Source organism: Chlamydotis macqueenii, chromosome 12, assembly GCF_036417535.1.
Source record: "Chlamydotis macqueenii isolate bChlMac1 chromosome 12, bChlMac1.mat, whole genome shotgun sequence".
Classification (NCBI taxonomy): Eukaryota; Metazoa; Chordata; class Aves; order Otidiformes; family Otididae; genus Chlamydotis; species Chlamydotis macqueenii.
Window position 1 is genome coordinate 2,833,463 of NC_141567.1, and position 14,566 is coordinate 2,848,028.

The 14,566-nt window shown below is 34.7% G+C and overlaps 1 protein-coding gene across 1 annotated transcript in view; it reads left to right on the forward strand.

Moving 5' to 3' along the window:
* Nucleotides 1–14,566, forward strand: part of DENND4A (DENN domain containing 4A) — a 55,103-nt gene that overhangs the window by 19,064 nt on the left and 21,473 nt on the right. The window contains exons 7-14 of the mRNA XM_086756803.1: nt 167–408; nt 2,745–2,811; nt 6,159–6,217; nt 6,842–6,986; nt 7,578–7,753; nt 9,574–9,674; nt 11,395–11,613; nt 11,786–11,931. Of these exons, the coding sequence (XP_086612929.1) occupies nt 167–408; nt 2,745–2,811; nt 6,159–6,217; nt 6,842–6,986; nt 7,578–7,753; nt 9,574–9,674; nt 11,395–11,613; nt 11,786–11,931 (1,155 nt within the window). The remainder of the gene's footprint in view (nt 1–166; nt 409–2,744; nt 2,812–6,158; nt 6,218–6,841; nt 6,987–7,577; nt 7,754–9,573; nt 9,675–11,394; nt 11,614–11,785; nt 11,932–14,566) is intronic.

The following is a 14,566-nucleotide window of genomic DNA, read 5'->3' on the forward strand; positions in this document are numbered from 1 at the left end:
ACCGTAAGAAAATTCTGGAATAGATTGCTTCAAAAGATGGTGCATTAATGAGACTTTTCAAACATAGTAACGTAGACTTGATTTTCCTTGCGTGTTTGGGGTTTGTTAGATTGCTTTGAAGACTGAGGCAGATTTATTGACTTCAAATCAACTATGTTGTTTGCAGGTATATGGTGCTGCTATTCAGTTTTATGAACTGTATCCTGAAGAGAATCTCACAGAGAAACAAAAATCTCAGCTGGGATTAGCAGCTGCTGTTGAGGGAAAGTCAGACACATGCAGAACAGTTCAAACAAACAAATGCATCTGTCTGCTCTCTCACTGGCCTTTCTTTGATGCTTTCAAGAAGTTTCTTACCTTTCTGTATCGTTACTCCATTTCTGGTCCACATGTCCTACCCATTGAGAAGTAAGTAATTTCAAAAATTCATAGCAGTAATTTCAGTTGATGAGAGCTCTCTTTACTTCTGAGTTTCCTATAATATCCTTCTGACTTCAGTCATCAAACATTAAATGTAACGGTTACACTAGATTAAGCACTTTTCTCCATTGGGTGAATGTGTCTTTACCTACTTCCTGAAAAAGCTTAGATTTTTATTTGTGATTTAAGTGCCTGCAAAGGTATCTCTGAAAGCTTTTTTAAATTAGCTTTGTATCCGTTAGCATAGTGATTAGGAGGAGCAAGATTATAAATCCTTTCTTAATGTTGCGTACATAAAGTTAGAAAATTAAATATATAGTCTTAAATTTTTTCAAATGCCTATTTATTGTGTAATGAGGGTTAATGAAGCAGACTGAATTTTCTGCACTGGTAATCCTCCTCTATTTGTGATAAATAAACTTGATTTCCTTCTCACATAAATAATTTCATATTTTAAAATGCAGAGGAAATCCTTACATCCAAGAAGTGGTTTATCTGTAATTGATGTGCAACACAACTTTTCTAGGCTAACGTAACTTTTAATGCATCAAATTTCAAATGCAATATTTTCTTTTTTATTTTATTACACATCAATTTTTTTTTTTCTGATTAAACATCAATACTAAGTTTTATGAGAGTGTGGATTAACCTTTTTTTGGGATTGGTTGTCCACTTCATTATTGCACTTTGTGTCTACTATACTTGTTTTAAAATTCTAGTAGTGTAAACTTCCAATAATGAATATATATATATTTTATTTTATTATTTTTTTTTTTAAAGCTGATAACTATTTTGGGGGGTTGAGTTTCGGGAATGAATAAAATGAGAAGTAAATAGAATAAATATTTTGTTAATTTTGATTTTACAGATTTGTTTGCTTATTCTGGTATCTCTGATTTGTAAACTGACTGGTCAATTTACTGTGGATAATTTAAATATAGCTACACTGTCTTGCATGAAATTAATATAGTATCTAGCCTGGTTTCTTTGGCTGTTTTAATGCCGATGAAGGTTGTCTGTGCCATACGTATGTATTTGAATGTTTTCAGCCAGCCCTGCTTCTCCAAGCAGCAGGCCTTTCCCTTCATGTTTGCTGTATGTTCCGTGTTTCTGCCACCACCTTCATACACTGGTAATAAAGACAAAACCCCAAATCTGTTGTCAGCCTGGTTCCTTTCCTGTTCTCGTTGCCACGTGGCTGCACAGACACTGGTGCTGACACAAGGGAGGTCAGTTGAGCGGTGAAGAGGAGGCGCAAGGCTTGCTTCTGTCAGCAGTTCTGGTTAATGCCAATATGTGATGATAGAACTGCAGCAAACAGTGAAGCCTAGCACAATTACACTAAATTAAAAACGCAATAAAAATATGGGATATTACATACGTCTAATGGCATGATGTGGAGCTACATTGAAAAATGTATATAGGTATGAAGTATGTAGCTTTGAATCAGAAATGTGTAAAATGAGTCTTCTATATAAATCAATGCTTATTAGTGGGTTTCTCTGAATTTCTTCAAAATTTGATTGTTGTCTGCATCGTAATAATGGTAAAAGTTGCAGAAATCACAGTAAGGTATGTGCTGTAGCATGCAGTTTATGATGGATTGCCTGTTTCTTCCTGAGTTTCTACTGATTGCATGTAGCTTCTTTTAATATGAAAGTCTATTATGTAGGACTCCTACGCTTCTAGAACTTTTGTAAGTTTAATCAATTTATAAAATGGAGAACTTACTCAGATTTTTAAAATATATTTCTGGATTTGGAGTATATGGAAAAATTTTAACACTTTTTTTCATCAGAAGTCTTACATAACATTTTGTATTTGGAAGTGAAGAAAATGGATGTGAAGAAACTAGATGAACTTAATGACTCTCCTTGATACTCAGTTGTAATTTTATTTATTTATTTATTTATTTTTCCTCAAATAACCAGTGCTAGTCTCTGAGGTATAGTGCTATTTCAAGCCAGTCTCAGAAGCAGGATTGTGAAATGGTATTGTTATACTCAAACATAAATATTTCTACTTTTTTTTTTTTTTAAAAAAAAAAAAAAAAAGCTCTGTGTAATTCTTCAGTCTCACAAACCAAGCTTGTAGTCTGAAAGATAATCTGGCCTCCCATTTTGGTTGTCACTGGTAGAAAAATAGGTTTTCAAGGTCAGAATATCCCTGCAGGATTTTGGAGCTGGGTTTTTTTTCCTCTGTGTTCTGAATAAGTATGTGCCATTTTCTTGTAATAATTTCTCTTACTGGCAATAATTTTGTCTTGAGGTAAAGCAGTTGAAGCTTATCACTTCTACTAAATCAGTATTTTTCTTTTCCTCTAGACACATTTCCCATTTCATGCATAAAGTTCCTTTTCCATCCCCTCAGAGGCCAAGAATTCTAGTTCAGGTAAGTGTAAATTTCTTCTTAAAAGCTATGTCTTAAGTGAAGGCAAAACAGCTGTTGAACACGTAAGTAAATGGAAAATGTAATTTTTATGTTCAAATCTTTTTGTTGTTCAGGATTTTTTCCCCTAAATTCATACACTTAATTTTTACAGATCTCTCACTGTTGTTTCCAGTTTAGTTAAGGACTTGAATAAGATATTACAAGATACTGTTTAGTGAGCTTAGAACTTTTTTTTATTCCAGAGTACATGGAAATTAATGAAAAACTACTTAAAGTCGGCATCTGGTTTGATTTTTGCAATAGCTTTTGAACTGTTTTCTCCTTGCTACTGTATGAAGGCTGAGTGTAAAAATAAATAAAGAAAATTGAAACCAGATGTGAAGAGTATATTCCTGATTACCCGTTTTCCCAAAGGGCTTCATGCCGTCCTCCATGTAATGGATAGCTCTCACTGAAAACTGCAAGAGCCACGCGCATTCAACGGAGGCACACTTTATCAAATATGACCCTTTTTCCTAGCATATTTTACTGTGTGTGAGTGGAATGGTATAATTGCTAGGATTTGGTTACCTGGTACTTGGAATTTCACCCATCTCACTGTTGGTATGAGAGAGGAAATCCCTATCTCAAAGACTTCTTCAGTGAATTGTTATTAAATCTTTTTGTTAACAGGCAAAATGGGTAGAAATGTGTTAAAGTTCCATTGCTGAGAAAAGATACCTCTGTTCCAGTTACAGATATTCCACCAATCCTGATTTTTAAACAAGGTGTTACAAAATGATGTTACTCTCAGTTACTATGTGTGTGAAATAAAATATGGAGAGCCCTGTGCAGATTTCAGTCTTAGTGTAGCGGCCCGTATGCTGGTGAAGTCTTCCAGAGTAAATACAATCTTGGGTTATATCTTCAGATAATGTATTGAATATTAAAGATCCTCCCTAGTGTCCTTTGATATTCTGAAGAAGTGGCACTTATTACTGTTTCTGAGAAGGGCAAGTTATACTGAACAGTTAAACTATATCTGACACTTCTGTCACTTCTATTATGATTTTAAAATTCAATTCAAAACTGTATTTTTACATCTTGGATTTTTTTTTTTTTTTTATTCACCTTCAGTAAGTATTTGTGCTAGGGAACACTAAACACGCATTTACAAAGAACTGTAAGTGAGTTTAGAGAAAAAAAAAAAATTCTTAGTCTGAATTTTTAGGGAGCTCTGTCAAAGTGTACCTGGATGTATATCCTGGAACAAAGTCTGAGGACCTAGATGTAAGTGATGTGAAGTTATGTCTGTTACACTTTATTTTCTAAATGCTGTATGCGGCAAGTTAGTGCAACTTTAGTATCTGGCAGTACAGATGGAGAAGACACTGCTTTTAAAGTAGGCAGGGTAGCTGAGGTCTATGAATAAGTACTTCCTTCATGCTGCTTTCAGGATCTTTTGAGTTGTGTTTGATACTGCGCTGAATAAAATCAGAGGTGATTGTATCTAAGATATTTCCAAAAAATAGCGTGAGAAATGCTTGTATTCTTGAAAATAGGATTCCATTTCATTGAAGAAATAATAATTTCTCTCTGAAGCTTGTTAATTTAAAACATGTTACTCTTTTGCTAAATAACTAGTATAGCAAATCCTTCTGAATATATCTTGCTGTAGAATGTCTTGCAAGTGCCTATATGCTTTTTGAAAATGAGACCTGATATATGTGTAACCCATTCTTAGATCCTTCTTAGCATCTGTTACAAGTGAGAGAGGACACGGCATGTCTCTGCCTTTTAAGTTTCAAATAAATTATAGCTATTAGTAAAACTTGCAGGAATGTTCCTGATTGCCCGTTTCCAGCTGCCATTCTTAATAGGTTGTTTCTTATCTGAAATCTGCTAGACTCCGTTCTCCATGTCCTCTATCCCCTTATTACACAGATGTTCCTGTTCTAATGATGTATTCACAACCTGCAAAGTTCAAGAGCATAGTGAGTAATGTGTTTCTCTCCCTGAAGAACAGGGGCAGTAAGTGCCCCTTCTGCCTAAGGGAGACAGGCTCTTTGAATAGCTGCTTGATTGTGTTTATCTGCTTTTGCTGAAACACAAAAGTCATAGGACATTAGGCTGTGATTCCTTTTTGAGGGTAGTTTATGAAGGTTACCTCAGGCTGAAAAAATGAGTTATTTGAATTCTTTCACTGAACCAGCTAATGGTGGTGGTTGTCACAAGGTGACTTACTTGAAGTCAGATCTAGCGAGTAGAGTGATGTGGCCATCCTCATTTGTCATTGTGGCTGAGTGTAGCGGTTAGCCTTCAGAAGCTCTGGTATGTGAAGTATGCTGGGAAGCAGTACTGCATAGACTCTGGTTTTGTGTGTCTGTCCAGGCACAGTGTTAGGTGACTTGGTGCTTCAGCATTTGTATTACTAGCTTGTCTGATCTTCTGACTTCTTGTCTGGTCGTCTGCAGTGGGGTCTTAAGGTGAAAGATACTCAAAAATGAAATATTACTCAAAGTTGTCTGAACTTGCAGTTTAGTTGTACAAGTTACTGTGACTTACTGAATTACTACAGCTACTTGTATGTGTGCTTTTATGCAATAGATTAAAAAATGCATGGCCACTTAGCAGGGGGATTAACCGAACCGGTATCTTGTTACCTTGGATTTACTGTGAGTGAAAATGTCAGTCGAGCTTTGATAAATTGATTGTGTGTCTGTGTTCCTGTACTCATTTCAATCCTCCTATTCATGCTGAATATATGAATGATTTCTCTTGATGTCATATCTCTGTAAGAAAGAAATGTGAATTTATAAGATCTTTGTCTTGGATCTTCAGCTAATGCAAATTTTAAAGATTCTATCAAAGCTGAGCTGTTTCTATTAAGAACCTAAGCTAAGAGCCTAATTCTCATGTCTTCACTTTACATTGTGACCTGCCGTCTCTCCCCGTCATGCATTTTATCTATCTCTTTCCCCCTAAATCCAAAAAGAATCCCTCCCTGGCCCCTGAAAGCTATGTATGAACTATGCGTCCTTGCTTCGTTAAAATACAGACGGCTTCATTTTTCAGCAGTTAATATATTCAGATTTTTGCAGTATTAGCTATTTTACATTCCTCTTTATGAATATGCAATGTATTCAGTTCTGACTAAGAAAGGAAGAGCGTGTCTGCTTTGCCTGGCTTTTACTGAAAAATACTGATGGCATTGCACGCAACTTCTTACAGTGCTGTACAACTGGGCTAGATAAGGTTTGACTCAGTTAAAATTTTGGTTTTGTATATTCTTTTATAGTTGTGTAATTTCTAATAAATATCTCCAAAGTTCAGAATAAAAAGTATATATTTAAAAAATCTTTTTACAGCTATCTCCACACGATAACCTGATTCTTAGCCAACCTGTGTCATCACCCCTTCCACTGAGGCAAGTAACAGTATCTTCTGTTTAATTGTGAAATGTATTCTGACTTCTATTGTGCAAAAGATTTGGTATTTTAAGTTGTAATTGTGCAAATTAACTTAGCTTGTCTAGTGCTTTCTGTAGCTAGCGTACCTGAAGTTCATTTGTGTGATTAGACCTGCACCCTGACAAGGATATCTACTTAATGAACAATATCTTTTTAAAATAATTTTGGTGGTTCTTGAGGCAGAGTATAGATTGTTAGATCCCCTTCCTAGGAGTTGTTACCTGGGCTCCCAAGATAGTGCAGCTTTTTCATGTTTCTGTGCAGGAGAATGATTAAAGAAATGTGTGTTGTCTTCCTGTAAATTGCTTCTCAAAAAGAAAAATCATCATGCACGTGTTCCGAAAACAGCCTAGACTGATTGAAGAGTCTCAGGGAATCATAGTTACTATTAGGAAGTAACCATTCTTCACTGAAAAGTGAAGCGTACCAAGTAGTCTGCCTTGCAGTCTTCTTTAAAAGAAAGATTTGCAGATTCAAGTTGTTAAAATCCTATTCTAATACCTTATTTTCTATTTTGTTATTGAACATTTTTTTTTTTATGGTCCCTCGTAACTCACCAGTGTGTTTATATTCTGTAACAGCGGAGGCAAGTTTTCTACACTACTTCAGAATTTAGGACCTGAAAATGCAGTAACTCTACTTGTATTTGCTGTGACGGAACATAAAATTCTCATCCATTCATTGCGACCTTCTGTCCTTACTAGTGTGACAGAGGCATTGGTCTCTGTAAGTAATGTTCTTTTAATCATACACCTGTAAGTGCAAAAAATGGGTTTTTTTAGATAAAATCTAAAATGAGTGGTACTGCTGTTAAGCTCAAAGGTTACTTAAAAATAAGAATAAAAATAAAAATAATTAGGGAAAAATTAATGTGGTTAATGGTACCCCATGAAGGCAGAAGAGAGAGAGTAACTATTGTTGTGTGTAAATATGTAAATAAAATAAGTGCATTGTTTGGTCATCACCATGCACTGAATATAAGCTCCTGATTGTCCCAAATAGCACTGTATTCTTTCTTCAAGAAGAATTTTAAATGCATATTATTTTCCTGCCTGTCTTCGCTAAGCACTGTTTTGTTAGCTCTACTATATACAGTCTATGGTACTGAAGAGCTTTTTTACTACAAGTTAAACACATTGAATTTTAAAGAAATTAGTGTATTTTTGATTGAATAATCTGCGTGTAGATTTTCAGCCATAATTATCTGCCATGTGAAATAATTTTGAAGTGGCAGTTAGTGAAGTGTGGCTTATACTCGCATAGACAATGTTGTTATACATATTTAACCTATGTTTTTGTCTCTGCATATTTTCAAAGATGATCTTTCCCTTCCACTGGCCTTGCCCATATATTCCCCTTTGTCCTTTGGCACTGGCAGATGTGTTGAGTGCACCGTGCCCATTCATAGTGGGAATTGATTCAAGATACTTTGACCTATATGACCCTCCACCAGATGTTAGCTGTGTTGACCTAGATACCAATACAATTTCTCAGTAAGTATTCATTAACAATTTTTCTTCTGTGATAATTTTTTTACCTCGTGTTTTTAAGGCAAAAACTAGCTTTTTGGCAAAACTTTGGGGAGGTTTATTTGTTTTAAACCTGTGAACTTTCTAGTATGTCATCCAGCTTGAAAAGAGGATGCTGGAAACCATATCTGCTGTTCAACACGGCAAAGTGAAGGTACAATCCTCATGGAACATTATTGCCTTTTATTCTATTACATTAAAATCTTATTGCACATGTTGGCACGCTTCTTGGATTAACAATATTGTCTCTCACATCAGTGTTCTTGGAGGAGAATAGTAATTTTTGGTTTTTGTTATTAGCTTACTTAGTGTTGAAGAACTTCTAGTGTCTTCATATAGGCATCTGCTTGAGAATTCTAACAACGAAATCATACTCCACATCAATATGAAGTATAGGAATTTCATGTTGAGAATTAGAGATGTGAACTTCTGTGGGTGAGAGCGCCTTAGTTAAGACTTCGAATCACGCCATTGTTAACAGACTGAAATAACAGTATTATGGTATTTCTCTTTCACAAGTGTGTAGAGTACTACATATTTTTCTGTAATACTGTTTATCTATAGGAGTAAGGTATAGCAATGCACTGTTAAAACCATTGGGAAACAGTCCCTATTGGTATGATATTCAAAACAAAGATTTATTTATTTCCTTCTTATCATAGGATATAAAAATAGAAGAGGGTAAGGCTTCTAATTCGAGGTTCTGAAGCACACAATTGATTAAACTTATATTTCAGAATTAAACTTCTATATCAGTATAATGTTTAATATACTCACTATATACTTAGGGTAACTTGAAGTTTTGGTCAGTGTTCTTTTGTATCATCCTCCTATTGGTAACAGTCTCTCAGCATTACTATGCCTAACTAAAAACTTTTTTCTTTCTAAATTTTCTTATTTTTGAATTTAGTTTTGCTTCAGTAGTTGTGTATGGATTTAGAGAAGGTTGCATACATGAAGTATTTGTAAATTGAAATGTTTGTTAAGGATTTTATGCTGGTACCAACTTATCTGAGGTTTTTAGGGACTAGTTCAAACTAAGCTGAGATAACTGGTTTTGGTGTTGTTACTTTTTAGTTGAGGAACATGTCTGTGCATTTCTTTTGGTATTTGTATAATTAGCTACGTATTAATTAATGGAAAATAGTTTATTTCCAGGTATTTTCTTAAAACAGGTTAATTGCATTTCATGATATGGAAAAAAGTGTCAAACAAATACTTAAAATTTTTGCAAGTTTGTAACCGATGTGGTCTTGAGGCTTACTGGTGCCCTCTGTTGACAAAGAATGCTGTAATTTTTTATCATCATGATAATGAAATAGTTAAGTCCAAATCTATGTGCACAAAACACAAAGCAGTTATTATATCAAATTGATTTCAGGTTACTACACGCATTCTAGTCATTATCCCCATCCTAGTTTAAGTAATTACAGCTCAGAACATAGCATGTGCGGCAGTGGCTTGTGCGATGGTAAGTGCTTAATACTATTAATCTGTCCTTCATGAACTGGATTGATTTCAGTGCTAAAGATTGTGGCAGCATAATCATCATCCTGAAACATGGGACATTGGTTGGATGGCTGTGATCAAATTTCCATAAAGTAAAGCGAGTTTGACTTGGTTTGTTTTCAGTTCTGCTCAGTCCTGTTTTAATGGAGCAAATTGTATATGTTGTCATATTTATCTGGTGGTATAGAAAAATCCTCTGAATACAGTTCTATATACACATACATTTGCAGTATATACTCATTTTTTTCCTTTTTTTTTTTTTTCTTTCCCTCCAGAACTGGAGATAAGAAAGCTATAGCATGGAAGATCTTACCAAAGAAACCTTGTAAAAATCTGATGAACACTCTAAATAATTTATATCAGCAACTGGCAGAATGTGAGTGGGAAAGTACACAGTGAGATTTACATTGGTGTGCTGCACCAACAGATAAATACAGCTAATTAAATATGTTTTGAAGTCACCTGTTAAAATGTTTTCTTACAGAATGGCAAAATCTGTGCTTTAAGTCCAGAGATTAGAACCCATGTAGGAGCTTTTAGGCAAGAGGAGACTTCTATATATGTAAGGTGATGCTGAATAGATATCCCTTTGTATTGATGTTATCCTCATAACTAAAGAAAAAAAAAAAGCAGAACTTGTATGAGAAAGGAATCATAAAGCAAAGAGTAGGCTGGAACCTAATAAAGACCTTTGTTTTGTCTTCAAAGCCTGCTCAAGTTTGCTGATGTCTTGACAATTGAGATAATTTTGACACTCAGCTTGATAGTACTTCACCTAAAACTTTAAGATGGAAATAACTAATGTTTTATAAACATTGAGTTTTTAAATGCATAGCATAATTACTGGAAATGTCTAAGAAAAAAAATAGTTGTTGACAGAATCCTCAAATATTGCGGAGCAAGGTATATTGGATTTTGATGTGAGAAAGCAGAAAAATGGATAGGGATGATGTTAGTGAAATTCTTTGAAACAAAACATTTGAAAATATAAGCGTAGTCAAGGCCAGCTGATGTGCTTGGGCGTCATAGCTAACAGGCTGTGTGAAGGGGGAAGGAAGTCCATCAGCACCCTGACATTGCCTGTCTGCTTGGAAGGTTATTTCCATAGACTTTGGAGGGAGCCTTAAAGAGCAATAATGCAATTGTAAAATCAAGTTGCTGTGGCAGAGACAGCAATTGGTTAAGACTCAAATCAGAGTGTGAAAAGGAATGGGTTGCAAGTTTGAGAAATGCATGTTAGAAAGCATATTGCATGAGAACTTTGTAATCGTCACCTGGATTTAAGGCACTTTTTAAAGACTTGTTTACACATTCTTGACTATTGAGGTAACTAGAATTTTATAGTGTCTCAATTAGAATGTACAGAAACAGAGGTTTTTCTGGTGTGTGCTGAATTAAAAAATGTATATAGCTGATAAGTGATGAAAATTGTCTGTTGCTCCAAAATTTTGATATAGTTTACTGTAAGAATTTCTTTAGAAAAATTTTTAAACCTATGTTCTCTATAGAAAAATAGTGGTACTGCTCTTAAATTCTTATTACAGAGCAAATTGCTTAAGCACTGTATCAATACAAGGTTGGCTATAATTATATTATGTGGAAAGATAGTAATGAAACCATCCTTTCTCTTTTTTGAGACACTATTAAATGTTTTCATATTCTGTGTGTGTAGCAGTGAAGTCTTAGCTAAAAGTTCTGATGGCTTTAAAATACTCATACAGGTATCTACTTTAAGAGTAGAGATTTTGCTAGATCTTTTTTTAAAAAAGCCTGTTTTCTCTGTATCAGTGTTTCCTGTTGTGTTTGGGTGACTCCACTCTGCATCTGAGTGGTGTTTTTTCTGTGTATGTAGGTAATTAATATATAGAATCTGGTTTTTGGGGAAAAAACATTATCCAGAGAAACATGAGTTGTATAAGGTCAAGCTGAATCCATTGACACATGTCATGATTGAATAGAATTGCATATATTTTAATCTATTCCAAACTCAATGGAGCTCAGCAATCAGTGAATCTAGTAGGATAAAGAGAAAAGAATTTTAACCAATATTAAAGGGAAAAAAAAAAAGTAAAAAGTTACGTTGTTTTTGTTCACAGTGCAACAGAGACCAAGAGAAGATGCATTAATGGAATTAGCAATGAACGACTATGATTTTAATTCTGGGAAAAAATTACATCTCTTAGATTTGGAGATCCAGGAAGCATTTCTGTGTTTCATGGCCTCAATACTAAAAGGTTACAGGTCTTATCTCAGGCCGATAACGGAGGCACCTTCTGAAACAGCCACAGATGCAAGTTCTCTCTTTGAACTACAAGGTGAAGAGTCATAAACTTGTTTGATGTGTATTAACTTATTATTTTAGATTCTCTCTTTTTTAAAGAATAAAGAATGTATGCTTATTTAAAGAGTAAAGAATGTATGCTGACTTTTGGTGAGGACTTTTTTGATTTAGACGAGCTCTTACGAGCTTCTGATTTCACTTTATAGGTTTTCTCAGAAGTCGAGATCGTTCACATCAGAAGTTCTACACGCTGATGACCAAAACTCAAATGTTTATTCGCTTCATTGAAGAGTGTTCTTTTGTCAGTGATAAGGACGCAAGCCTTGCATTTTTTGATGACTGCGTAGATAAAGTAAGCGTGTCTTCGTATCCACACAGTTTTTGGCTGTTGCTTACGTTATCTGATGTACTACAAGCAGAATATATCTGAAGTGCAAGTTTATTTCTATTTTTCTTTTGCTCCCTTTGTTCTGGGCACTGGAGCCTTCCATTTTCCTGTTTTGTTGAGCTTTGTTTCATTTTCTGCTTTGAATTCTTGAAAGTGTAAATAAAATACCATGAGAACAAATTAGAAGTATTGATTTTCACATGTATGTTAGCTTCTCAAATACTGGCCCATAGTAAGAAGTGTAATATTCTGACTGTAAAGTAGCAACTTTGAGCTTCTTTATCAGAGAATTATATTCTTTAGATAAAACTACAAGCATTTTTATAGGTTGTGTAATGTTTAATTGAGCTGCTTAGGAATGGGGTTGATGAGCAGCACACTAAAAGATGTAAGGCAGTCTCACTTTTTTAATCATTATAAGTAAAGTTCCTTGAGCTTTTTAACAATTCTTTCTAATAGTAATTCTTTAGTTACTCTTAGAGAATTTTTAGAAGGCTTGTATTAGAAGTAAATAATTGAAGCAAATCTTTATCAATTCTCCTTTCATTCATACTGCTGTCACTTGCTTCCCCAATTCGAAACCAGCTTGCCGATGGAAATATTTTTAAATACATTGCTCGTATTGATACTCTTCTCTTGGATAAGAATATTTTCTAATGATCTTGTTGTTAAATATTGATGGTTATGAAATGTATGGATTTGTTTAAATAAGATTTATTATGATGTGTCACATAAGCCTAGTGTAAGCTGACATTTTTTGTGGGTTCTGTTACTCCACCATTGTGCTTGTGTTGCCATGAAGGAATACCTTGCTATCTGCTGCTTCACTATTCTCTCAATTGTTAGGGATTATATGACGAGGAGTGTGAAAGTTCAATGTGTTCACAGTTGGTATTTTTCTTGAAATAAGCTTAGAACTTCTGCTGAAATGGAGTTCAGAATGCTGGATTTCCCAGTTCAAAGTGGATTTCTTGTTTAGTCTTCTGTGGAAGTATCACTCAGATTTTTTAAAATCCTAAGATATTTATAAAGAAGGTCCATATTAGTGTAGTGTTGAGCACTGTGAAGAACTAATTTTCTAAAAGGTATGGGTATATTATCTTTTGAAAATTCATTGTATTGAGGAGGATCTACAAATGTGTTTACAGTTTCCTGTGAAGTTTTTGTGTGGGTTTTCTGTTTTTTTTTTTTTTTTGCATTAGCTTTTGTTTTCAGAAGCACTGAACTGAAACACGCAATATTATATCCCTGTTTGCTCCTATTGTAACATGAAAAAATTTTTATGAATATTATAAGAAATTCTACACCTAATTGTCATCTTACTGACTACCTGTAACAATCTATTCTGGAACACTAATGTTTAAGTAATGCACAATTGTCTAGGATTTCCTGTAAAGCAGGTCACCTGCTGTTTGTTCCGCAGGAATTAATACCGAAGATGATGAAAACTGCTATTTACAGTTTCTATTTATGGCTAGTTCTGCTATGAAATTAAAGAAGAGCTAAAAAGACTTGAAAACAAATCTGAAAGCAGTTAGGTTTAAATTTGAGAGAAATATAAAAGCCTGGTTCAATGGTGTTTAATGCTCTTCATAAGTTTTGCTAGTCTTAATATTTTATTAGTAGTAATAGTTCTCAAAAGTGTTTCACAGTTATACAGCATGGCTTGCAGGTGTTTGTGGGTTGTAAATGGATGTAATAACAAACATTTCTGTAATGTTCACTCAGTTATCCTATAGTTCAGTTAAAAAGCCTTCAGGACGTAGTGCTTGCTTTGCTGTGTGCCAGTTAGTGTTTAAAAATGGGAGATCACACAGGCAGCAGAACACCTCGGTAACTAAACACTATTGAGCAGTACCTAGTGCCCACTGTGTTGCAGATTAGTTCTCTTACTAATGTTAAATAGAATTTGATGTTTTCATAGTCATGGCATTCTGAATAAAAATCCTGTCTGTTCTGTTTCAGTTTATAGAATGGTTTATGAGGCCACTGAAGTTGATGCCCTAGCTAAACTTACCTTGCTTGGGCATTCAAACAGTTCTTCCAAAAAGTAATACTTGGTGATGCCACTGTGAGACTGCACGTAATCTGTGGAGCTGCTGAAGCTTTCACCTTTTCTAAAAGGTTAAGTAGCTGCCTATGCAGCTGAAGCAGACTCATCTGGTCTAATGCCGGTTATTTTGCTAGTTGATGCTGTGGGCAGCTTCTTTCCACTACAAAAAAATTGCTCATGACAGTGTCATGAGAATAAATTTTACAGAAAACACTTGTACTGCTCCAACTTCTATTTCTCTCAGTGAGGATTTTGTTCAGTTTTATTAATGGGACAACTGCTTCTATGCCAGTGATAATTGTGGGGAAACTGAGGCACTGGAATTGCTATACGCTTAGGATTTGCCATGGCTTTAGAATTTCTTGTGAAACTAGATTTTCATTGACATGAGAGAGTGGCTTCCCACGTAGTATTTCTTTGAACAGTGATGTATTTGCATCATCTTCTCTTTCCTGCTTCTCTTTCTTGATTTCTCTTCTTTCTCATGCTACGCTTAACAGTAGTGTACAAAGTCAAATAATTGAGGTATACCAAGGACTGCTGGAG